The 27884-nt window shown below is 37.4% G+C and overlaps 1 protein-coding gene across 3 annotated transcripts in view; it reads right to left on the bottom strand.

Moving 5' to 3' along the window:
* The window catches only part of Vps13a (vacuolar protein sorting 13 homolog A), a 168703-nt gene continuing 140819 nt past the window's right edge, over positions 1 to 27884 (bottom strand). The window contains exons 63-72 of one of the 3 annotated variants that reach the window (XM_021151796.1): positions 27437 to 27550; positions 26689 to 26764; positions 26443 to 26606; positions 26109 to 26154; positions 25897 to 26020; positions 20624 to 20735; positions 5414 to 5499; positions 3970 to 4093; positions 3672 to 3746; positions 1 to 1514 (exon numbers count right to left, since the gene is read on the bottom strand). In XM_021151796.1, coding sequence (XP_021007455.1) covers positions 1464 to 1514; positions 3672 to 3746; positions 3970 to 4093; positions 5414 to 5499; positions 20624 to 20735; positions 25897 to 26020; positions 26109 to 26154; positions 26443 to 26606; positions 26689 to 26764; positions 27437 to 27550 — 972 coding nt within the window. In that variant the 3' untranslated portion in view covers positions 1 to 1463. Of the gene's footprint in view, positions 1515 to 3671; positions 3747 to 3969; positions 4094 to 5413; positions 5500 to 17285; positions 18067 to 20301; positions 20449 to 20623; positions 20736 to 25896; positions 26021 to 26108; positions 26155 to 26442; positions 26607 to 26688; positions 26765 to 27436; positions 27551 to 27884 lie in introns of those variants that run through there. The other 2 variants (XM_021151798.2, XM_021151797.1) reach the window with 2 other exon arrangements.

Here is a 27884-nt window from a genome sequence, read left to right on the forward strand (position 1 = left end):
TGAGGAGATAATACCGATCTTCACAGATTTAATCTGCAAACGTGGAGGGGCTCAGCCATAGAGAAAATGTGTACCTTACCTTGAAGAAAGGTCATCTTCGGGATATACAACTATAGAGATTTGTCATCTTTTGATCCAATTTATGTTTAGCAGGGAAAGCATTCTGGGGGATGCTACCAATAGCACTATTTTCTTGGCAATGACATAGAAACAATAGCAGGCAGGATTGGGCAGCAACTTACAGTCTGGCAATGCTATTCACTTCAGCTTTTACAGCAAAGCAAGGGCTTGGCAAGCCTGCGGATTAAATATCCATTGACCAAACAGACTTTCAACACCAGTTTATGACAAGTTGGTAACACATGCAATATACATTAAACACTGTGTGTTATTCAATAACCGATTAAGACATTCTGTTTACAGTTCACAACTGGACATCCAGTACATCCTGTTTAACTTTAAACAGTCCGTCAACAGTAAAGAGCAAAGTGCTTGGACAAAAACCAAAGGGGAGAAGCCTGCAGCCTTAGTTTTCTATTATGGCAGGGCTCAGAATTGTTGTAGTGACAAGCCTGTTTAAACAAGTATTTTTCCTCGCCTGGATAACAACCTTAACCTCAAGCAACAGGGTAGGTAACTGGTTAGATTTTAGGATTTGCACTGTAACTCAAGAAAGGGCTCTTCATTCTAGAGCATAATTCATTATAGCTAAGATGTTGGAGTTTATCTTTTTTGCATTTTTAAAATTCCTGTTACCAGTGAACAGAAGGTAAACATTATTAAGGCTTACATTTTTACTTTGAAAACAACTGTCTATTAAAAAACCAAACTGGGTAAATCCATGGAGTTCTCCTGAGGAAGCATTTCTAAGGCTAAAAGGATCTGGAAGGGTCTTTATTTTAGGGGTATGATATTCAGTTTGTAAAGCCTTTCTTTAGTTTATGGCCCAAGGGGTATTATGTCCAATCTTAAAAAAGATTGTTTTTCACAGTTATACTATGCATGTTCATAAAATCCAAATGATTTGTTTAAAAAAATAAGGAAAATACCAAAATATTTATTTGTAAAAAGAACTTCATGATTCTGCAGAAACTGCCCAAGTCTTGTCACTCCTGGGGCAGTGCTTAGTGTGCTCATTCTCCATGCGCACGAGGGAAGGCTGTACTGTTAACTGGGAAGAGCACATTCCCTTCATTAGACTGGGAACGACCTCTCTAGCACTGCTGAGGAGATACTGGGGTAAACAGTTCTTTTGATAAAATATTAAGAATCATAACCGGATGCATGATTCAGATTAGGAAACTGAAAGGACCATCTGCACTTTAATCACAGAGCTGTTTCTCCGATTGATTCTGTCTCTTTAAAAAGCATGTAAGCCCACAGGATCCCTGAAATGACTCCTCTTCTCCACAGGACTTTGTAGTAAGGGATTTCCATGTCTCTGCACAGCGTGCCCGCCCTCTTCACAGTCTCGGGGACGGTTCTCTTGCTTCCTCCAGCTTTGTGAGGATCCACTGTTGGGGGGAAGTAGAGCAACACTTACTAATTCTCAGTGAATTTGCAATGAAACAAAATATAAAGAAATCTCAACGCCATCATAAAGTTTAGACATAAACTGATAACCAATAGTTAATCTACATACTGTAGAAGAGAGCATGGACACAGCTCATAGTCTCTAATATTTCTCTAAGGTCCATGGAACTGTTCTCACTAGAGACAAGGAAATCAGGTCAGACCAGACCCTTGCTTGTTAAGTAAGGAAACAGAAAGACACTGGAGAAGAAATACAAGAGTTGCCCACAGTACCCTGTGCCTCAACTTCAAGCAACTCAGCATGGAAAGAAGTCCTCACACAGCGGCGGCAAGAGAGGCGGTTAAGCACGGTCTCACACGTGAACCCCAGCCATGTCACAGCAAAACTGGTGAAGAGCCAAGGCTAACTCCTGGCCAATGGTACGGTGGAGCTATGGTAGGGCTGATGATAATGACCACGGCTCTAGCTTAGTAGCAGAACATTAAGCGAGATCCCACATGCTGGAGAACAGAACCAAGGCTAGAACAGGCATGGCCATGACAAACTTAGCACTCAGCAGAAACTCAAGTCCCACATGGGCTACATTAAGACCACATCTATGAATAATTACGTAGAACATAAAAACTTCAACTAAAAGAACAGTGTGACTGACTGGACTAGGACCCCATACAACCCCAAACCCAACTCTAATATGTAATTTATAAGAAATGACTGCATCTCTTAGAACATATTTAACCACTTAGCACTGTATTTTAACAAAGAAGAACAAACCAAACTCCAGATTTGAGGGAAAGAATCAAAACAGAATAAATGAAGGGAGAAAAAAAAATCAATGAAGTACTTGTTCTTTGAAAAGATAAACACATTAAACAAAGTCTTGTCTAGAATAAAGAGTCAGAAATAGAAATGACATTACATAATGATACCAGAGAAACAAAGTTCATTAGAGGTTATTATGAATAGCTGTGTGCCAAAAAATGGTAATCAAGAAGATAGAAAAAAAGCCTAGATGTACGTACCTTACCAAGAGTGAGTCATACACATACACAAATCCATAAAATATAGCTCAATAAAAATGAATGAAATGGAATCATTAATAAAGTAAGCATACTCTGTCCTCTTGTACAAGGTCACATGTGTATTAATGCTTCAGTGTCTTATTCCTGTTTCTTGGTAATTCATTCCCACTTCCTAGGATTACCATGCCAATATTGCCTTTAATCACAACATCTTGATAGAAATTGCACAGCATGTGCTAATGGGTACAAGGAGGAGAACAATTAGGGTCTAGAAGTGACAAGTGAACTGGCAGATAATCATACTCAATGGAGATGCAAGAAGCCAGGAGGTCAGTCTTTGTTCTGATTCTGGGCACACTGATGAGGTGGAAGGCCTGGTGCCCTTCAAGTGAGTTCCCTCACACATTACAATCCTGTGCCGAGCTGTGTCTACATTACAATTAATGTGACATCAGTTCATAGGCTTTCTTCTAACTGTCAGGATCACCAAAGGATCATAGTACTTTTCAGTGTAGACCATTCCCATTTCAAGGGAACTGAGGTTAACGACTTCCCTCAGCTGTTGTAGCAAGCGAGAGAGGAAATCCTGAAATCTAGCTTTTCTGACTACAGGCCAGGCCTCACTGCCTGGGATAACTACTGGTTTCTTACTTTTTCTGTACATCACTGTAACTGTGCAGTCATGAAATTAACAATGTGGGGGAATGGACAGATTAACATTTGAACAAAATGATTCTTAGTGTTTGCTGACTTGTAAAAACTGAAGTAACCATTTAAAAGAACCTGCTGAAACCTGTGACTCCAGCTCTTCAGAGGCTAAAGCAGAACTGTGGGATCTACAATATCCTAGACTATTCAGCGAGGCCAGTCTTACAAACAAACAAACAACCCCCAAACAAAACCCCAAAAACTAAAGAGGAGCAATTTGATTTGAAAAGCCTAAGAAGTGCTGAATGTACTGGCAAGTGTTTGAAGGATACCATTTAGTTATATGTACCAAGGCTATTAAAAACAAAAACCCTAAACAAAATTCACCTGCTGTGAAAAAATAATTCACTTACATGGCTTCAAAGTGAGATGCTTCTATGTAGCTTAAATAAAAGATGAATTATATTTACCCTAGCATCTTCTGGAGTCTTAAAGTTAATTATTTTTCCAAATTCTTTGGCATGGAATACAGACTTCACCCGTTCCTAGAAACAGAATTCATAGAACAGAATTCATAACTTTATTTAAAAGAAAACCCTTGTAGAAACACAGTGGAGAAATGCCTTTTCTTGTTTACAGATGCTTACAATGTAAAGGAAAGCTATTCCACCACAAAGCAGCATTCAAAAAAGACAGATCAAAGAGACAAAATCGATGCACTGTTTTAGAACACATAAGTATACAAAAAAGTCCATTCTACATACATACCTTGGCTTCAATGCGCAGTCTTCTCCCATGGACAATGAATGGCTCTTTGGTGAATTCATCAAAAGTGTATTGCCACTCACATGTAAGCTGTCCAAATGTTCCCTTTGTTACGAACAACACGCCACTAAGGGAAGGGGAAGAGATAATTCACTTTGAGAATTGATGAACCTAAGTCAAAAATGTGTAAGATTTTCATTTTTTTTTTGTTTTTTGTTTTTTTTGAGACAGGGTTTCTCTGTATAGCCCCTGTATAGCCCCGGCTGTCCTGGAGCTCACTTTGTAGACCAGGCTGGCATCGAACTCAGAAATCCACCTGCCTCTGCCTCCCGAGTGCTGGGATTAAAGGCGTGTGCCACCACGCCTGGCTTCATTTTTATTTTTATAATTTTGCAAGCACACATGGAATATTCACCTAGACAAACTGTAAATCAAACTAAAAGCTTATTTTTCAGAAAACTTTTATGTGTGTAGGCCTGAGTGTATGTATGTATACGTGTGCAGAGGTCTGAAGAGGCCATTGGACCATGCTGGAACTGGAGTTACAGGTGACTGTGTAGCACTGATATAGGTGCTAAGGACCAAACCTGCATCCTCTGCAATGGTTCAACTGTTGTCTTTAACTGCTGAGACATTTCTACATCTCTACAAACAATATTAATTTAATTTATGGCTTGTGTATGCTTAATTTATTATGCTTAATGGTAAAATGCCTGCCTAAAGAGTCAACATACTGAAAATCCTTGGAGTTTTCCAGAGGAAATCAAGCCCATCACTATCAAAAATCAGAGAGAATTTTAAAAAAATATCTAACATTTCAATCATTTCTTGTTCTACTTTGGAGGAGAAATTAGAAACATGCATTTCATCTATGATTCTACTTAACACTTCCCTCACAGGACAGTCTCCTGCAGTTGTTCTTTAAAGTTGAGACATCAATTTTAAGTTGATAGCATACACTTTCAGAGACTTACTTAGGAAACAGACCATGGCTGAGAAAGAAGCCAGTCAGGCTCTTCCATCTCAGTTATATACATCAGTCTTAGATGCTGAAACCACCCTGTGGTCCTCTGGTCTATAGCCCTTCTGAAAGATGTCATAGCTGTTCATAATTCTATTCCCATTGGTAGAGCCAGTAATGAGAAAAAAAGTATACATTCTGATGAAGACTACTGGTACCGTCTAGAATAAATGCAGTAGTTAGTACTAGAGGATAAAGTCTACCTGTTTGGTCAGTTATACAAAACTTCTGTACCCCGTGAAGTGGCTGAGGTAAGTGTAAACTACCTTCTAATTCTGTTTATGTATGACTGTATTCATCTGCCAGCACACACAGAGCAGACCATGAACATAGGACCAGAGTTGAATGCAATCTGGCTATATGGAACTGATAAACACAAGCACCTGCCACTCATATCAATTATATTAGAGAAGGAAAAGAAGTTACCGTCTTGTTATCATGAACATATCTGTTTTATTGATCATGACATGGGTAAAATACTTGTATTTTGCAAATCTTCCATTTTCCATGACCTATAAAAAAATAAGAAAACTAAAATATTCCATTTTATGATTCTCAAAAAAAAATTCTTAAGGCTTATTAAGGAAGCAAATCATTAACATAATATAGTAAATACACCAAAAACTGAATTAAATGTGCATAAGTTACTACTTCTTTCCTTTGTAAAGGTGTTTATCAAACTCCTTTATTTGAGATTAAACAAATACCCAATGGAAATATTTAAGTAGTAGCCTTTTAGAAGATGTTAGTTTACAGGTTCAAACTCAATCCAATAGGTATTACAGTACCTCGTACTACATTTATACAGGAACATTTAAGTACATATATTTAAATGTAGAAATTACTAGTAAAAAGACAGGTGGCCCATCTGTTTTTCCACATATGATTTTCTTCACCAGTCTAAGAACCGGTTTAAAAAATATGAAGCAGAGTTTCTAGACAAACCTAAACCCTACCAACAATTCATGTTCAAGACTGTTAAAATACTATAATATTGCCTGCTAACAATCCTTTGCTCCAGGATATACAATATAGCTATTATTTGTTTCAACATCATTTGTTTAGAATTCAAGTACCTTGGCTTTTTAAAATATAAATTAGGGTAGACTAATGTTTTAAAGGCAAGCAATGTATTTTTAGCTAAAAATACTAAAAAAGATGCATATTAAGAATTGAGGAGCCATGCAGAAATCTCAAGGGGTTATAAAAGAACAGTGTAAAAGATTGGGTCCCATGAAGCTACATTAAATTAAAAACCATTCTTTAGTTTAGAAAAAATCGGTAACTTCCTAAACATCTTGGTACCAAAGACTAAGAAGAGTGTCCTCTTTACTGACAAAGGAAAGAAACCAAATGCCAGGAAGCTGGGTGAGGTCTACAAGTAGCTGACATGCAAGAGTTTAACTCTGAGATTTTAATATTATAGAAAATATCTTCATTCTCTTCTTCAATATGTAGGGAAGTTAAACACCAAATGAAAAGGGGACACAGACACAGATTGAGGAGAGATTGCTAGGGATTATCAGATAGTTTATAAGTTATGTAAGTAAATATAAAAACTTAGGTAGAATAGATAAATGCATTAAGCTAAGAGAAAACAGCATCAAATTTTAAAAAGGAAGGCTAGAAATTATTTATAGATAGCAGTGTATCTGAAAAACCTAGTAACTCATTTCAAAATGGAAGGAAAAAAATCCCCCTTCATAATGGTAAGGAAAAGACAATTTATTCTTGCTTTATAAATAATATGCACTGCCTTCATGATAAAACTATAAAGCTCTAAGATCCAGTTTGACTTGGTACTGCAGGCTGACATCAAACTCCCAATCCTCCTGGCTTGGTGCTGCAGATGCAGATGTGCACCACCAAGCAGCAGAGCATCTTTTACTGATGGGGGCGGGGGGAGGGAAAATACATGTGATCTTCTTGGATGACTGTTACTCATCTTGGGGACCCCGTGCCCTGATGGATTTTCCCTCCTTTCCTCATTCTTCCTCTGCCCTTGTTCTCTGGACTGGGGAGAGAACTGACAGTAGCAGAAGTGGTTATCTTTCTAACTTTGCACACGTCAATGTGTTTTCATTTGAAATAAATAAGCTTATAAACATCTTCTCTTTGCTTTTATGGCCAAATTCTGAAACCAAGAATACAAATTTACACCACTACTATGAAAGTCAAAAGTCTATACATCCCTTTAGTAAATAATAACCTTCAAAGCACATAAGAGCCAATGTTCAACTCCCAGTACATAGCTTCTATGTCACTATCAAGACAGGATATTATAGTTGAATCTTTCATTGCTTTTCACTTAAGGCCAATTCTAAGATGTGCTTGGTTAATTTAAACCAATTTCAATAGTCACAACGCATAATTGGTGCAATATTCTCTGTAATTCACCCTCAATTTTGTACACAACACTGTAAAATCAAGTGGACATTCTGGTCAGAGCACACTATGGAACGCAATAAACTGTGTCCCTGTTATTACAGTAGATATGCTTTAATAAACAAAGACAGTCACTGCGCAGCATAGCTTTGCAGGTGTCTCCATCATCAACATGTAAACTGAGAAAGAACAGCACAGGCAGAGTCTAAAACTTTGAAACTAAGGTGGCAGAAGCCAAGGAGAGGATGTGACAGGTGACCAGCCACATCACAGTCTAGAAATGGACTTTGGCTCACAATTTCATAGCTCATTATTTGGCTTTGGAAATATATTTTATATGAAGATTCATGCTTTCCTAAATACCAGCAAACACCCCACAGACTTGGACGTCAATGTTACGATTCACCCACCGCAGTCCTTCCTTTCTACACGAAGAGACTGAGGTCTAGGGGCTTCGTGCTCCACAATTGCGGAGTAAGCTAACAGTTAGATGGCTGAGTGGGATTCGTTGCAAACACGGCTCAGAACACCGGCTCTCTGACTTTCAGTGCCCAGTTTCCACTATGTCATGGTACCCCTCACAGTCTCAGCGACACTCTCCATATGCTACCTTAAAAATGTCTTTGATAATCCTGGTGGATGCCAGTTATGGAGGCAGTCTGAAGCAACTAAAGTTAGGTGAATGTTTTTGATCAAAGGTCAAAATCCTACACCCATTTATTCCAAACATACTAGTTCTGAAAATGTCCATCACAACAATTTCAGGTAGCATGTAGAAGATAAAAGACCAAGTGCAACAGAAGTTGGGCCTCGATAGGTCCAAGATTTAGATAAAGGGTTTGGCTGAAGTACAAGGACTTTACCACAACCGGTACCTTAGGACATATGTAGTGTAGTGATGAATGAAAAACAATTTTTCCCTATTCATTAATAGTATATATCAATTAATTATGACTTTCTAAAAGAAATAGGAACAGAACTAAAACTGTATTCACTATGTAAGCCAGGATTTGAAGGTAAGGTAACAAGTCACATGGTTTTTGTTACTGTCTGAATTTGGAAAAGACAAGTTTCTATGGTACTTTATTAAATATAAATCCAATTAAAATATGATCAAAATACATTACTCTCATAGAACAGTGTTTTATAATGGTGTGGGTGTGTGCTTTGTTTTTTAAATATAGCCACACCAGGAATGGTGGCACATGTCTTTAATCCCAATACTTGGGAACATGGGAAACAGAGGCAAGCATATCTCTGTTTGAGGCCAGCCTGATCTACACAGTAGTGAGTTCCAGAAAAGCGAGTTACACAGAGACCCCATCTCAAAAACATAAATAAATAAATAAATAAATAAGATAGCAACATGTGGAATTAAAATTAAAGTGACCCACGTGGTGCCCATCTGTAATCCAGGACTAAACAGGATGACACAGGCCAGCTTGCATTTCCTCACAAGTTCCAGGTCAGCCTCTACTACATAGTACTACATACTACTACAAGACTGTCCCAGGAAAGATAGGGAGAGTGAGGGAGAGGAAGGAACAGGGAGAAAGGCAGGCAACTGAATGTTGTGCTCAGAAGAATCTTATCTTTTAAGAAAATTTGAGGAGTAGATAAAAGTTTTACTAAGTCACCTTAATTAGAAACTTAAATCCATGATAAAAGAGGAACGTTTTCAACCAAGTTTCATAATGAGCCAGGGTAGAAACAAGGATTTCAAAGCTCAGTACTTTCTTACACAATGAACAGAAAGGCAAGTCAGTTAAAAAATTTAAATTTTAATGCATTTTCACCAGTTATCCTGACTGTGAGCTGAAGCACAGGCTATGGTGATAGCTTAGGTAACGAAAGCTGAGTATAACTCTTTTATATACAATCAAGCAAAAAAAGTGAAATCTCAAGAGATGTGAACTGTTACCATCTATACAGCTAAAAGACAGCCCGGAGAAAGCAAAGAATTATGCTAATGAGGTAGCTAAACGCACTGCTCTGGCCGACTCTTAGCTCACCTAATACATTCTACAAGTACAGCCTGTGCGTGAAAAATCATGAAGTGCAGAGTTCCAAGAATTTCATCCAAGCACTTCAAGCTCAACAGCTACTCATTAGTATTTATCTATCCTTCCTATACAGACTTGAGATAACACATTTCTTTACAATACTGTATAATTAGAAACAGTCCATATGAGGTTATTGCTATTTTAAACAATTAGTATGATGAAATTATGGTATTTTAACTATTCTACTAACCTTGAAAGGAAAGAAAAAAGATGAGATTTAATGATGCTTTTATCTTGGCAAAGAGGAGACAAGTGAGGAATTTATAATTTATTAATGGTGGCCAAGAGCTAGCAAAAATTGGTATTCATCTGGAATAATAAACATACAATAGAGTTCTTATTAGGCACACTAATAAACACATCCACTACCTTACTTGTTTTAATCCTAGCAACAATATCAAAGACAACTACAATTATCCATTTTGCAGTGTGGAGCAGAGGTCAGGCAGCCATAACAAGATATTAAGAAGTTAATAAACTGAAAGGTTAAACATAAATTAAGGTTTATTTGGCTCAAGAAGCCAAGTTCTGACTCAGAAGGGCTTACTGTATCTCAAGTAATCATTTTAAATATCAAAATGAGTTAGCACAGCATTATAGCTGACTTCTGTATTTGTGGTTTTGGCACCCAATCATCTTTGGAATCCTAAGTATTTTTTAAAAATTGTAACTGTAAATGAATGGTCTTCATTAATGTTCCTGAGGAATATGATAACTATTTACATTGCACTTACATAGAATTTGAAATTATAAGTCATCTGCAGATGATTTAAGATATATGAGAATATACTTATGCTCTCTGTAAGTACTATGCCACTGCACATTCATCCAGAGATTTAGGTATCTCGGAGGGTCCTGGAACCAATTCTCTTTTCCATTGATAGATGACTATATGTATTTTATAGAATATTACAGCAAATGCTGTGGAATCTCATTTTGGTAATTTGCTGAGATATAGATTTAAATAACCTATAAATTCTAAGAGGTCTGTTGGGCATTGGGCTATACACAGACAGTCTGGTCTCCAGTTGAGCTGAGATGTTGAACCCCGGGACCTGGTGGTGATAATTCACCTACATGGGATGGAAGGAGTTCTCTCATGTCTCCTGGACCCTGGCTCCTGTCAAAGTTACCACCTCCACAGCCCCCACAGCCCCCACAGGAGAAGCATGGCTTTTAGTCACTTAAGCAATGCCCACGCTTCTAACCTTCAGGCTAGACTCCTCCCCAGTTACCTAGCAACAGTAAAGATAACAGCATACTGTAAGAGGGCTGCTTGGCCCCACCTCGCTCTCTTATTCCCCTTATTCTCCTATCTCCTCTCCTCTCCTCTCCTCTCCTCTCCTCTCCTCTCCTCTCCTCTCCTNCTCTCCTCTCCTCTCCTCTCCTCTCCTCTCCTCTGCTCTCCTCTCCTCTGCTCTCCTCTCACTCTCTAGCCTTTCTTCTCTCTCCTTTCCCCCTTCTCTCCTCTTGGCCATGGCTGGTCTCTCTCTTTCCACCTTTTCTCTTTCTCCCTGCCTTTTACAATAAAGCTCTAAAACCACAGACTGTCTCTGTTCATCAAGGCCCAGTGTGCAGACTCTCGCCCGCATGGGACCCTTTCTCACCCAGCCCTCTCTCCCATAACCCTGGGACTACAGGGTGTCACCCCCAGGGGCCCCTGGTCGGGGGCTGCCCCTTTCCACACCCCCCCCCCAGGTCGAGTGGGGTCAGTGGCTTAGATGCCCTCCGGTGTCTGCCTGCCCAGAGCACAGAAGGACCTCTGGCCAGACATGGGCTATCCTCCCTTCCCCCTCCTTCCCCTGCCCCCATTAGTTCCCACAGAGGTCTCTTTTTAAAGAGCTTCAACGTTCATGAAGTCATCCCCTGAGATCATTCTCTCTTTGGATGGGTATTTCGTGTCTTAATTCCTATATTCTGTAGAGCTTGGCATTTTAGTGAACGGGATGAGACTGTAAGAACTGTTATATGTTACAGACACAGCCTCTATCATTGCATATGCTTATTCCCTATCACTTGAATAATCAAGGCTATGAGGGAACCAAAACTTTGATTACTGTGTTAAGCACTATGACCTGAAATTCTTCCAACTCCCCCGCAAAACCCAAAACAAAACCAAATCCAAAAACCAAAAACAACAAAATCCCATAAGATACAAATATTAGGAATTCAATAGAGAATTGAATAAATAGTATTAAAACTGTATACTGCTTTATAGTTTCACATAAACCATAACTCCAAGTCAGGTCCAGAAAAATCAATTATGTATATGTAACATCTCTTTTGTTCAGGCAATTTTAAACTTCAGAGTAGCCTGGCAACTTACTCACAAGTTAATTTCACAAGACATATCCAGCCTCTCACCATTGCATTCCAACACTGCAACTACCCTAGAGACTTCCTCAGAACTGAGGTGCCACAAACATATCTCAGGGTATGTTTCTCTACAGTACATCCCAAAGGGTCCTGTATGATGGAAGACTGTTATATAATCCATCAGAATTATCATAAGTGACTAAGATACCAATATCATTTGAATTTTACAGACACAGCTGAGAAACAAATGGCATTTCTCTACACATAGGACAGATGGATAAAGCAGGCTCATAGTCAATTTTGTATGAAAATTATTTCATGTAACAAACCAAAAATACCTTTCATAATACTAGTTGGTGCTGACAACCAGCGTGGTAGATCTCTGACCTCAGTGAGCTTCCCCCATGCAAGAACCTGTCTGTTCCCAGAAACTGAGGAATAACGAGCAAACTTCTAGCAAATAAACAGGCATCATGGGCCTAGACTCAGAATTTTGCACATTTAGCTTAATTAGGGCTACATATTTTCTAAACTAGCACTAACAATAGTGTTTAAGCATGCGTGTGTGTGTGTGTGTGTGTGTGTGTGTGTGTGTGTAAATAAATAATAAAGTCCATCTACTCCTTGGTTAAAAAAGGGGACAAAGTTCAAATGGAACCTACCTTAGTTTAACATCCAAGGGTTTAAAAGTGTTAATATGTATCAAACTTCTATTATAGTAATTTACCTGTTCTTATTATATTTACATGTAACAACTGTACTGATAACGAATTAAAAAAAAAAGACTTAGAAGTCAAATAATCTTATTCTATTTACTGTATTTATAAAGGTAATTTATATTAATACAATTTCTGTTAAAATGAATGGAAACTCCCCTAAGTAGAGCCATCACTTTAAAGAAGACATAATAAACTTCAAAGTCTTGTTTATAAAGTACTGCTTACACACTACCAGACAGTTCTAGCAGTGTCCACTGCAAACAAATGTAGTGGGACATTCACCAGCACCTGGAGTGACAAGTTCTGCTAGAGTAGCAATCAAAATTGCACCCAAGGTAGTCTGTGCCCTTCCCCCAAGCTCTGCTTTCGCTGAGACATTACACATTCTAATTGGCATACATATATATGTATACATATGCATGCCACATATATAAATGTGTCTCTCTTCAGTTTTCTCCTTCCATTCAGAAATATCTTTCTGGAGAGGGAAAGTTACAAAACGAAGAGTGGGACTAAATAAACTATGCCTCCTACTTCTTGTCCACTTACTCAAAACTTTAGATGAAGCCAGGAGTGTGTCCAGTACTATTCTGGTGGTCTGACTGCTAGTTTTAAGCCCTTTCTTCCAGATTAACTTCCTGAAGTAAAAGGAAAGACCACGATGCTGAAGGTAGTTATCCTCCAATGGCTATTAAGGAAGTGTTTGAAGCTAATTAAAGACCTGTAATTTCTGAAAGAAAAGACATACAACAACAGCAACAACAACAACAACAACGACTCCTTCCTACAACTTACACAATTACAACTATTATAACTCTGTAAAGAATTCAATGACAATATGGGTCAAATTAAAACCTCTGAAATGGTAAAGAGTGTACTACTGTCCTGGGCAACTAAGCTCTCAATAATTACATGCTAAGGAAGTATGGACCATATATACCCATGCACTCTCAGAATATAGTCCAAGAGACTTAATTTTTAAAGGTAAGAATTTTTATAGAACAAGAAACGTCAAAAGGTGAAAATACACTTAATGAAAAAGGAAAACTTCTATGTCAGCTGCCCATTTGTGTCTCTAAGACTTAAAAAGGAAATAACCCATAAGTGGTAAGAAAACAAAAGATGAACAATCTTTTTCCGTCAATTCTTACTTTAAAAGTTGTGTGAGACAGGTTACATAATGCCTGGGGGAGGAGCATGTGCCATGGTGTGTGGGTGAGATCAGAAGACATTTCAGTATTGCTTTCCTCTTTCTCTACACTGACTTAACCATATTGAGAGGTAATTATGAATATAAAAGTGCTTTATCATATTAAAACCATTAACTTATGAAAATCCTAAATTTTTCAAATTGTTCTCTAATTCAGGGCTATACTGAATCATGTACTTTATTATCCTTTGATTCAACATTTCCTATGTCTTTTATTCATGTATTCATTGAACTTAGATTAAGTATGCAAGTTTCTAATTCATCGTGGTTTATTACAAAGGAGCAAGGTGAAGATAATGAATAAAACAGCCATTCTTTTTACATGCTCACCATTATTTATCTAAATTATTGTCTGTACTTGATAGTATTTTACTTAAGTCTCTTGGACCTTTAATATTTGGAAACTCTGATAAATTCATTTGTATAGAAATCTGTAACAAAAAACTGAGGCTTGAAAATGCATCAGAAAGAGACCAGGTAAGAGGGCAGCCTGTTCTGACCATCCTTCCATTGTAAAGTTGAATGTGGAACTTTCCTATAGGATTTAAGCCAGACAAAACAGTAGCCATGAGAGTAATAATGTTCTCCAGTGTATAATGACCTTGAGACATAAATATAATAGAATATTTTTCATATCAAGTATGAAATATCACAGTTAAAAGACATCCACAAGGTTCCAGTTTGTAAATTTTATATCATGATCTTAAATGTGAACTCAGTGTTGCACCAATTAAAAGCATTTTTAATGATTTAAAAAAAAGCTAGAGTTTATTTGTTTGTGTGTGTGCCTATGATCTGGTCCTGTGTAGGCTGGGTAATGTGTGTGGAGGACACCATGTGAGCTCTAGGTATCCAAGTCAGGTCGTCAGGCCTGGCAGCAAGTGCCTTTACTCACTAAGCCATCGTGGCAGGCTCAAGGCTAAAATTGGTAAGAGTCTGATTAAATTGATATTTGTTTTGCCTTCTTGGTTCAAAAAAAATATTGAAATTAATGTTATTCTGGATTTCTATTCATCTATAATGCGAGTGCTAACTGATTTAAAGGCTGTTAGAAACTTATTTATTTATATATATGGTTTCAGAATTTTTATCTTGCTGGTTTTCAGTACATTATTCAAATGCCAGAGAGACACAGCTGAGAATAAAGAATTCCCAATGGTAATTACTCAGGGAAAAAAGACTATCCCTATTTTATTTACAGAAGCAAAGAACATGGAGAAATTTAGAATATAAAGTTAAGCTATATAAAAAGGTACAGTATTACGAAATGAAATTTCAAATATTGCTTCTTTTGTAGACTTTCTGGCTGGACGCACACCATCGCCCACCTGTGCTTCTATACCAGGACTGGCCAGCTTGCTCTACTAGTCTGCCTTCTTTCTTCCAAAGGAGGGAAGCCATATACAGTCATAACCAGGCATGATATCTATAAATCACATCAGTTACCAGGATGCCTTGGTGAGCTGGAGTATAGCTTATAGGCAGAACACCTGCATAACAGGTACAAGTCTCTGAAATGCTACCCTCAAGTGGCTCTGGGCAACCAGAGAAATACTTGTCTCCTTAGATAAAATGTTGACGCTGAATGGAAATTAAACTACAAAACTCAAGTGTTTGTGACCCGCTATTTCATTTCCCTTTAATTTTGCTTTTCAATGTACACAGGAAAATATGTATCAGTATTTTTTCTTTTGGTTCAATAATTTCCCACTTAATTGGAAGAACATTTTTTTTTCTTTTTAGAGGTTATGGAAATTATATTCACTTTTTCATATTTAAACAGTGCTTCTATAAGCACTAATAGAAAAACCTGTGCGGAAATGCGTTATTTCTCAAGATAAAAATAACTAAATCATATGTTTACTGTGTTTAATTATTATATAAAATACAAATCTATTTTCCAAAGTATATGTACACTTTTACATTCTCATGGGCAGCATAAAACTTTCCAATTACACTACAATGTCACCAACTTATGAGAAATGTCCTTCATTTAGGGTTATATTGTACTGTGTTACATTGTATTGTATTGTATCATACTGTATTGATTGTATTAGTGGCACTAGCTGGCCACAATCATGCTTATTATACCTTTGAACTTCATTTCCCTAATGAGAAACAACATTAAACATTTTTTTAACAATTAAAAAAGAAAGCCTTGCTCATTATACTGTCATAAAGAAAGGAAGGAAGGAACGATTTACCTCATAAGACCCTCAAATGTGACTCTCGCTATCCTTTAGGTAGGTGCGGAACAGTTAAGCACTTGTCTCTCCAGCTCTACACCTCCAACCAAGATGACAGTAGTACAAAGCAACAGAGCGATGCTTCTCATCGTTAAACTTTTCTCTGATAAAAGCAATGCTTTTTAAAAAGTAAAACTGGAAAACCAATTAGCACTTGAAAAGCTTTCACTGTGGCAGAGAAACAGAAAGGGGCGATTATACGGCTAAGGATATACCACACTCCTAGGGACTAAGCTAAGTAGAGGAGCCTGAAGAATACACTAAAGCTTACAGACGACTGCGATGTTTTTAATCTTACTGTTGAAGAGATTTTAAGGAAATGTGATTTTACTCTAAATTTCTTTTTAACTAAAATGGCAAGCCACTGCCAACATAATCAGAACATTTTCAAGCTAAATTCTTAATAGGTTAAGGGCATCTCCGTGAAACTGGGAAGACAGAAGTAAGCGTCATGGTCTGATCACAGGAAAACGCAACTGATGTCTTGCAAACCAAGAGTTTGGGGCTTGGTCTTTGAAAAGTGCCTTATGCTGTAAATCTCCAAGCGCAGAAAACCAGTTTTCCACTTTTCCTCCTTTATGCCAACAAGGTATGACAACTGTGTTGTTCCAGTGTCTCACAGAAGAGGTATCTTGTGATACTAGATACAGGTTAGAAAGCAGTAGGTGTGTGTCAAATTCAGTGTGCTGTTATTCTATAGTCACTATATTGACTTACATATTTTCTAGAGGATTATTGTATTAAAAACATCTTCGACATTTGCTTATTTTTAGGTCTAGCTAAATAGGTCTTGGATCATGACAAATTTTCAAAGAGCTGTCCCTTTCTGCTGTTGTAGGGTGGCCATACTTAACATAAGAGATGATTAATGGAATGAAAACTTGGTAAATGCAGGAGTTAATACAAAAGTCAAATCGTCAATTAAAAAACCCAAACATCTAAAATAGTAAGTAAATGATCTCCTGACACCCAATTTAATTCCAATATAAGCCAAATGTTTAGTGTAAGTTAGATACTCCTTATTCCTTTATTGATCAAAAGACATAGTAGTCATAAGTGATGATATATCATAACTACTAAATACTAATTCACCTTTGTAAGGCATTTGGGTTTTGCTGGTTTTACAACATCCAATATAGTAGCAAAGTAGGATGAGAGAATTGTCTGTCTGAAGTTAAAAAAAATTCAGTGCCAAAATATAAGACAAACTTGCCTGTAAAACTCAGAGACAATCATAGCTTTTCTTCATAACTTTTAGAAAAATATATCTAAATTTACAATTTATTATATAAATTCTATTATCTTGAATTAATTAATACTATTTTGATAGGGATATAATATATTGATATGTTAGTTAGCTAATAAATATAACTGCCCAATCAACTTGTTAACTGTCGTCTCAGAAGTATATGAGAAAACAAGTAATAACAGAATGACTAGCAAAGACTTTGGATTCTATGTATAACTAACCTTCTACGACAACTCATGTATTTTTATATAGTAGTTCAACTTAGAGATGATTTTGGAATAGAAAAAAAATCCACACAACATCAAGTTATGCAAGTTTATTATGAAAAGAAATTTGACAAAATGCCTTTAAGTGCTAAATACATATAAAACATTCAATGGTATTCCTAGGCTTTCTCCCGCCCACTCTTTTCTTTAAACAATGATATTACATTACAGCTCAAAATTTCACAGAATATTTTTATTTTTAAAAAGATGTTTTGCTAACAAATATGCAGATGATTTGGAGTAGAGCTCATGAACATTAAAACTACATTTAAATCTCACTTCCGATCTTAATGACAAACTGTGGGATACAAAGCTAGGATATATAAAAGCAAATTTATAATTATGATATACTCTACACTCTGACTGATAAATACATTTTCCTGTATGTAAATAAAGAAATTACTTTGCTTTATCATGATGGTCAGAAAAACATTTTCAAAGGAAACAGTGCTAACTTTTGTCCCTAACAATGGACACATGGATGGACTGACAGCAGATACACAAACAATCCAGGGAAATGCAAAGGACCATACACACTTTCTCAATTAAGCTCTGACTAAGTCTCTTCCTCCTCCTCACTACTGCTACTGTGAGTCAGAATCCATCCCCTGTAGGCCTGAATGTTCTGTAAGCATGGTAAAGGAAAAAGAAGCATAAAGGTTAGTTAAGTAGCAGGAAAAGATGTTAAAGTTATGAAATGTTAAGGCGTTAATTTGAAAGCAGAGTTTTCATCTGTGACTCATGTTGTAACTGTGAATATAATACTTTTAATTTAACAGGCCTAAAACAACTTCCACATACAAACTCATGTCAGAAATGGCTCTGTGTATCACTGAGGTGTTCTAAGAATATACTGATTATTTTATTTCTTTATAAGTCACCTAACTGGCTACTAGGAAGCACTGAAATAATATCCTGCCTTTTAGATAGATAAAATGAATATATTTTATATTTAACTATAATGTATAAGCATATGTAATTTAGTCGAGACAGAACCATTTTGTAGAAAAACAGGAAAAAAAAAAGAGAGAGAGAAACATCAGAAGGTAGAGTAAAACAAATACTTTCTAAAGCACTGTCACTGACTCATTTAGGTGAAACCCAGGCAGATTACATTGCTAGTTTTTGAGACAGGGTCTCATTACTGCAGGCTGACTTCAAACTTGCTATGTGGTTTAAGATGACTTTGGAATTCTGATCATGCTGCCTCCGCCTCCCACCTGCTGGATTACAGGCAGGTACCACCACGCCTGGTTTATGTAGTGCTCAAGAGAAGACTTCTTGCTTACTATACTAAGAGTTCTTGCTTACTATAGAAGAACTCTATCCCTTTTAGTTTGTATTTTATTCCATTCTATTTTAAGAACTGTGCTAAAACTAGCAGTTTTATTTTAGAAAAGCACTACTACTATTAGAACAGCAACTAACTTTTTAACATCTATAAACAAATAATGCTAACAGTAAACATCTTATAAATTCCTGTAAGTATTCAAGTTATAGCATGTTTAACACTCTTGCTGAAAAATATACAAAGCTGACAAAGATCAGGAGATTTTATGTACTGAAACAGAATCTTTAGCAGAGACTTGTCTACTAAAAATAATGTGTATCTTTAAATATGACAAATAAAAATTCATGGTTTTAAATTCAAGAAATAAATTAAGGTGTGGGATAAACTTTCTTGCCACTGAAATCCTATTATCAATAATGAGAAACTTCGAATATAATCTGTTCCTGGATAATGAGGACAGTATATTTCTAAATTCTCCTCACTATGAATTCCTATTTTGTAGCAAATATATTAAAACAGTTCTTGAGAAATATTCTTATTTTTTAATTATGTTATGAAAACTATTCAACTTTCCATGTAGTAAAAAGTTACTTGTTAATTCTTCTCTAAAAAGCGCAGGCAGACCTGGGTAGAAATGCTTCAACTGGACTAGGCAGATATGACAACTACAACTTCCCTGTCTTTGAAGAAGAAGAATAAACTCTCAGAGGTGAGATTTCAGAACATGTCCTTTAGGCACAACCTCCCAAGACACTACCAATTCTATCTCAATTTGCAAGTATTTTGGTAATAAGATGTAAAAATTGAGGTAAAAGTTACTTTACTAAATACTGCACTTCTGTGCTATAGGTACATTTTAATATATTGAACAGAAGATCAAGAGAAGATATACAGCACACTCAATGAATTAATGCATACTCTACATGCAGTAGCTAAGTAGAAGTTTAGTTTATCCTGCTTATTTTAAACTTGAGAAACTTCATGTTTCAATAGTTTATTATTATCATGAATATTTTTCAAACCTTTAAAAATACTGACTCCTTATTTTCAAATATATGGCTTAATTTAATATTCCACACCAAACCCACAGAAACCACCTTACAATGGGATAATCTGGGATATGAGGTATTGTTTCCACCATAATCTAAGTTTTAAAACTTGAGGTATCAAGCAACAAAGCTGTCTGAACTGACAAAGCATTCTAGCCTCAGGCTATCTATTGTCCTCCAAATCGTATTTCCTTACGAGAAGATACTGCATCAAATCCCACAAGGCTCTACACACACTAACCTAAGCATCCTCAAAGGATGCTGAAGAACCACAGAGGACCAATAGTGGCAGTGTTCTTGAGTTTTATTTTCCATTCCTTCATGAATAAGTTAGAAATGAAGATTATATTTAATATTAAAAACTGGTAGTGGTATGAAAGGTGGAAGAAGAACCTCAAACAACCTAAGAAGGTAAGATAAGTATATGCTACCAAGTTTAAAGGGCTTATAAGGCACCCTGGCTTTGGCCAGATCTAGAACACCCAGAACCAGGAATAGTCTATGGAAAGATTAGACTGACTGATGTTCATAACACAAAATCTTTTCTTTATATTCAAAATACTGAAACAGCTGCACAGAGTTTGTAAAAGTTTAACACTAAAATCTACTGTTGGCTTTCACTTGCAAAGTCATGCATTAACAGTTTTCATATCAAACTTTTTGATGCCTGTAAAAAAGAAAAAAAAATCTCATAGTAAATAAATGCACTAAGTAAATAAAAGTATAAAAAGGTTAAATAAGCCAAATAAAAGCCTACTCTATTTTAAGGTATTGTGAAACTATTTTAAAGCACCCTAAGTTATGAACTGTGATTTGAGTCTGTAAGACATTTCTTCACTTACCTGTAGCATTTGATTTCCTGAACCATCGCGCAGCCTGTAAGGTCTGATGACCCCATCTTCATTAAAGAATCTGGGCGGCCGCAAACTTTCTACTTCAGAAGTCTCTGTAGCTCTAAAACCAAAAATAAGATCACATATATGTGTATAACATATATCTTCTTATATGTATATAAACATATAAAGATGAATTTTTAAAATCTGCACTTGTGGCTCAGGGAATGTCAGAGAAGAAGAAGAAGTGGAAAGAATCCTAAGAGCCAGAATTCAAGGCAGTCGACTGTGGGCCAACCTCTTAGAAATGGCTGTAAAAACAAGACTACAACAATGGTCTCAGTGGCCATGTTACTGTTGAAGGGAACCATTTCTTGGAGTCCCCTCCTGGACAAAGAACTGGTGACTGCTGGGAGAAAGAAAACTAACCTCTCCAGTAATGAGCCCCCATTGGTCGTGCTCAGCCTTAAGACAATATTCACACAAATAATGAGCAAGCGGTACTTATATTTATTTGCGCATACACAGAAATATGCATGTAAAAATATAATCTAAGCAAAAGTGGCTCTCAGCTTGAGAGTATGGGACTTGGGAGGGGGTTTGTAGGAGGGTCGCTGGGGAGGGCTGGAGGAAAGGAAGTAACACGGTTCTATATCAATTAAAAACATCAAAAACACTTTAAAACAGTATCAAAACAACTACCAAATAATCTTAATAGTAAAATAATAAAAATAAGACTAACATAATCTTAGATAAATAAGAACACCATATAACATCTCAACTTCTAAGTGCTTTTATGACATAAATAATGTAAATTTCCGGGCTGGTGAGATGGCTCAGTGGGTAAGAGCACCCGACTGCTCTTCCAAAGGTCCAGAGTTCAAATCCCAGCAACCACATGGTGGCTCACAACCATCTGTAATGAGATCTGACTCCCTCTTCTGGTGTGTCTGAAGACAGCTACAGTGTACTTACATATAATAAATAAATAAATCTTTAAAAAAAATAATGTAAATTTCCTAGGAAAATTATAAACATTCTGTTAATTTCCTTGGACTTTCTTTGTAATGATAATAACCAGAAAACAGATTTTGTTTTGGTTTGCTTTAAATGGGAAGTACACATTTGACCAAAACCCACATCGATGTTCAATGTCATATGCCATTAAGCAACTGTAACTTCAAACTTCAATGAGATACTACTTTATACCTAATAGCTATGAAAATGAGGCAGAGCAAGCACAGATGAGGAAGGCCAGAACCAGACAAAATCATAAAATTCTATAAGGAAGGACATGAGGTAGAAAAGGTGTTGAACCCTGCTCCTCACGTGTGACAAAGATCTCTGCTTTGTGACTGTTCACTGACATGAGCAGAGAAACCCTTCTGCCCTCATGCCGCTCTTGCCAGGACTATCTCATAGAGGAACAGAGAAAAGGCAGTGAAGAGAGGGGCTTGTCTTATTTGTGGACAGGAACCTTCCTCAGTCAACATTATGTGAAGGGAAACTACTCCCCTCATACTGAAATATAAACCAGTTAAACTGTGGCTAGTATCCTGCGCATACTCTAACCTGAACTATTCTGTCATATTTTATATCTGAGATTTAGCTAATTCTCTAATAGAATGAATACAGTGTAATATATATAAATACCTTGTTTTGGATAGGGATGTGATATCTGGGGAGGGAAAACCTAATCCAATGAGTATTCTGTACTTTCCTCATTTGTTCCTTCTTGTTTTCCCACACTCATCTTCTACCTCTGTCCATTCAGCAACTACCTCCACCATCAAGTTAACAAATGTATGTTCTTTGTCACCTATGCACCTGTGATGGTTTGTATATGCTTGGGCCAGGGAGTAACACTATTAGGAGGTGTGGCCCTGTTGGAATAGGTGTGTCACTGTGGATGTGACCTTTACAGCACTAGTCCTATTTGCCTGGAATTGAGTCTTCCACTAGCAGCCTTCAGATGAAGATGTAGAACTCTCACCTCTGCCTGCATCATGCCTGCCTAGATATATCCATCTGTCTCCCTACATACTTGTGATAGTTTGTATATGTTTGGCCCGGGGAGTGGCACTATTAGGAGGTGTAGCCTTGTTGTAGTGGGTGTGCCACTGTGGGTGTTGGCCTTAATACCCTTGTCCTAGATGCCTGGAAGCCAGTCTTCTAGCAGCCTTCAGAACAAGAGGTGGGACTCTTAGCTCCCCCTACAGCAAGTCTGCCTGGATGCTGCCATGATCCCACCTTGATGATAATGAACTGAACCTCTGAACCTATTACGCCAGCCCCAATTAAATGTTTTTCTTTATAAGACTTGCCTTGGTCATGGTGTCTGTTCCCAGCAGTAAAAGCCTAGGTAAAACACAATGTGAGATGAAAGGCTTTTCTGAGAAGAGAGTGTTGAGTATCGCCTTTATACAGAGGACTAGGATACCTATAGTACAGTGTTTAAAGAGGAGGTGAAAACCCTTGGGAAAATGGAACAATGGAAAAAAACACATACCATTTGTCCACAGAAAGCTCATGTGTGTTTTCAGTGGCATATGACTAACATGGTTTTATTTTATTTTTTTCCCCTTAAGACACGGTTTTACTGAAACTCGCTACGTAGACCAGGGCAGCCTCACACTCTCTGAGAATTACTTGTGTCTACCTCCCAAGTACTGGGACTAAAGATATATGCCAACATCTTTGACTGTGGGTAACAGTCCTAAAAGGTGAACAAAATTTAAATATTCATATGCTGATTGACAGGCAACTAAAGATAGTTTTAGATGAAAAATGTCTCCTATAGGCTCATGCACTTGAATACCTGGCCCTGAGCTGGTAGTACTGGTTGTAGCAGAGGGGTCTGAGACTTGAGGGATGTGGAACACTTTGCAGGAAGTGTGCCACTAGAGGTAGTCTTTCAGAGCTTATAGACTTGCCACATGTCCAGTTCACATCTCTGTTCCTCCTTGTGGGTAGAAGTGTGACCGCAACCTTCCCACCCGCGTCGTCTGTTGTCAGGGTTGTCAGGCCCTCCCCACCACTATAGACTGGACCTGGACAACCACTGCAAACCAAAATAAACTCTTCTATAAATTGCCCTTGGACATGGATATGACTAACATGGTTTTATCAGAGGAACAGAAATGAGAGTAATACTGCGATAGATCTACATAATAAAATATTACTCAATAAAAGGGAAGCTCTACTTTTTCCTACATCATAAAAGAACTCTGAAAACTTGGTCGATGACAGAAGCCACTCACGAAAGGCTCCACATTGTATGATTCCATTTACATACATTATCTAAAACAGGTAAAGCCACACACACAAAGGAAATGGTGATGGCGAATGTTAAGGGGAGATGGAAATGGTAACTGCTAACAAGCGTGACGATTCTTCTGGGGAAGGTGAAGGGGGACTCTGTTGGCAATGGCAGCAGCACAGCACTAAAACCTAGTGTATGTGACATGCGCTTCAAGTTGATGATTTTTATAGTATGTACCCAGAATGTATAAGAACCCTTACCACTCACCAATAAAAGATCAACATGCCAACTGAAAAAAGTGAAAAGGGTTTAAAGGCAGTTTTTAATCTAAGTATAAAAAGAACCAGGAGGGATTTTTTTTTTTTTGTATTGGAACTGTTTGATAACTTTACGATAGCTGTAGCTAAATTAACCTACAAGAACGACAAAAACAAAAGCATGCACAATTGGTAACAGACAAGTACATTAGTATGTCAAACTGGGAAAATCTCAATTAGATCAGCAGACTCTGCCAATATCCCGTTTGTCTTATTACACTGTAATTTTCCAAAATGTCACTGTGGAAGATGGAAAAGGTCTCTATAATATCTGGATGGTAGACCCACAGAAGTCTAATGTTATAATCTCCAGAATGAGTGAGTGTTCCTTTGTGGCAGAGTCTATATAGTGTGACTACATTGAGGACTGCAAAGTGAGGGAATAATACACGTACACTCTAAATGGCACCAGATATACAAAGGAGACAGGAATATGAAGAGGAGGGCAGGAAGCAAAACTGCAGCTACAAAGCAAGGACTGCTACCTGACGCTAGCACACTCAAGGGACAAATTCTCTCCAAATGGAATTGTGAGAAAAAGGTTCTCTCTTGTCACCAGGTCTACAGTAATTTGCTACAGTGGCCAGAGGACATATAATGATGCAGTATGGGAGAGTTCCCTCTACATTATTTCCTACCAGTGCATATAAATGTACTATTAGCTTAATCACAAAACATCACCACCACCACTACCAAAACCCCAGACTACCATATGTTCAGTGCTAGTCGTGGGAAGAGGTAAGAGTCACTGCACCCACAGAAGTTGCATTTTAATAAGAGACAGTAGGTAAAATATACAGTATATTAAATATTGGTCAAAAAAAGATAAAAATAAAGAAAGGAAAGAAAATACAAAGTATCCCGAGTTAAAGTACAGGTAAAATAAAATTTTAGAGTGGTCCCAGAAGTGAGTCCTGTAGGGTGAAGTGAGTTCTTTCTCTTACACAGTAGTACCAACTCTGATTGTCTACTTTGCAGTCGTTAAATACTGCTTTCTTGATTATCATCCCACTTTCCTGACCATTTCTTTTTCTGTCTCTTTTGCTGGGTCCTCATTACCTACCTCCTAAGTGTTGTTCCCAAGTCTCAGGTCCTCAGAGGTTTTTCTCTTTTCCATTTTTACTCTTAAGAACTCACAAACTCTGTTATAAACATGGCATTTCAGGACCTAGACTCAAACTTTAATGGAACCTTGGGACCTCTCTCCTAAACTCCAGACTCTCATACTAGGTAACTTGGTTTTTCCATTTGGGTGTGTATCAGAAATGTAAAGCCCAATAAATTTACAAGGCATCTTTCAATTCTGTTGTTCTTACTTCTTTCCTAGCATATTCACAGAGGAAAGAACATAAAGAATGGCGAGGTTTTGGCAAATGAGGGTAAATCTAGCAGCTCTGTGACAAGTCTGCATACCTTGCTCCATGGCTTGTGGCTTTAAAACTAAACTGCCACATACAGCATACACTGATGTGGTGCAGTGAGTTAGAGTGTAGCTGGCCAAAGCATTCCTGACACCAGCTGCTGGAAACAGATGACAAAGAGAACTCTATACCGCTCAAGTCACATTACAGCAGCAACTTAGAATCAAAATTTGTAAGGCACACAATCTGCCATAGTGTTCACAACGAGGAGCCTGCAAACCAACAGTAGCTATATGTCAAGGCTTCAATGTTATTCATCTGTCAGTCATAAAGAGAATTTACCTTTTGATTCCCTGAAAGGTACTGCTGGCCATGTCTATGATGCCACCCGTTGGCCTTGTCACTGCTCCAACTAAACCTTTTCCAACACCTTTGAAGAAACCCGCTGCTCCTTCCTTTTGAGCACCTATAAAACACAATCAGCTCAAGCAACTGGACCAAATGAAAATGCAACTTGTGAGCTATGTGACAGCCAAAGCAACTACAACACTTGCCTTTAATTGGCTTTGTAACAATCCCTGTAATGCCACTTACAAAACCCTGCAGGAAAAGCACAAGTGAAAAGTTATATTTCCATATGATGCTTATAAGACCATTTTGCTACAAACAAAATTTTAGAGTTCTTTCTTCCTATAGATCACAATGATTAGCACATTTATTTCCTAGGTGTTTTATTTAAACAATGTTTTCGGAGATTATGGGACTATTTTATATGCCACATTACAATGGTTAGTTAACTTAAGTAGACTTGTACCTACTTCTTTACAAATACAATTGTGACTTAAAAGTGATTTTCCCGATGTGTTTATAAGCCCAGGGAAGTCTTACAGAGACAAGGCCTTTTCCTCCTCGAGTGATGCCCTCTCGAAAGCCAGCAGGCTGCTTATTCATTGCTTCTCTCCTCTTCTGCTGGTAGTCTTCATCCATTGTCATGGCCGCTACTCCTTTCGCCATAGCACTGGTGATTTTGGAGGCGGCACCAGCTAGTCCACCTAACAGAGAGTAAGCAGTATGTCAAGCAAAGACTCAGCTGTCACTGGTTTGGGCAGTGCTGCTGGGTTTCCTGCTGCTTACCAACTGCTCCGCCAACCAGTGCTTTCAATCCTAGCGCCATTCCCTCCACAAACTCTTCAGGACCCTGGATGGCCCCCTACAGTGATAAAAGGAGTGGTATTAAAGACATGGTGTGATAGGACTGGAAGAACAAAGGAAATGATGCCAGCGAAACCACAGCCCCTAGGTAATGTTAGACAGAGTCTAACAGACGGAACAGATGCAGACAAAGAAAGAAGTTTGCTCCTCACTGTCAACTGTAGTGACAGAAGCGTGCACAGCTTACAGTAGTCTTAATCATTTCTTAGAAAACTAAAACTTAAAATTCTTATCATTTCTAATTTTTAAATCACAATGTATAGAAAAATTAGTTCTACTTTGTTTTTGTTATGCACTTTATAAGTAGGGATACTCTAAATGTGCTCATGAAAAGTTGAAGAGATGTAGAATACTTTTCTATTCCCTTTTTAAGACTTTTCTATTCCCTTGTTATTATATACATTTGTGCAAAACAAAATTACCATACACAGTGTACTTCATTTTCTACAACCTGAACTGTACTTACTATTGTTACAAATCAACGCTTAAAATTAGGAATCATAAGAAAATCGCAAGTTGAAATTTTGAAGGAGAAAGTAGAAATTTCCCCTGTGGGTCTCTCAAATGTACATGTTTACATGTATAGCTCAAGTTAACAACTAAAATATATTATACATTAAGAAAGCACCATTTCACATTATTCATTAAATAATGCAAACAAATATTTTACCTGGTAAGGTTCATAAAAAAACGCTTCTACTCCTTCTGAAAATTCTCTAATTAAGCCAAAGGGATTTCCCAAAACATCAAGTCCAAGAATGAGTACATACATTTGTTTAATAGCCTAAAAATAAAAAAATATATATACCAATCAATATCTATCCTTATAGATTATTTAGTATTCAGATCCAGTTTGCTCAGGCTAACATTTTACTAGAAATTTCAAGACCCAAATCTTATCATTATTCTTTTTGTTTTTCAGTTTATTTTATGTGCATGATTGTTTTGCCTGCATATATGTTCGAGTGCCATATGCATGCAGTGACCTTGGATGCAAGAAGAAGGTGTCAGATCCTCTGGAACTGAAGGTGCAGAGAGCTATGGGTTGCATGTGGGTCCTGAGAATCAAACCTTGTCCAATGGAAGAGCAGCAAGTACTGTCCAGCCCTTATCACAAT

The sequence above is a fragment of the Mus caroli genome, chromosome 19, assembly GCF_900094665.2.
Source record: "Mus caroli chromosome 19, CAROLI_EIJ_v1.1, whole genome shotgun sequence".
NCBI lineage: Eukaryota > Metazoa > Chordata > Mammalia > Rodentia > Muridae > Mus > Mus caroli.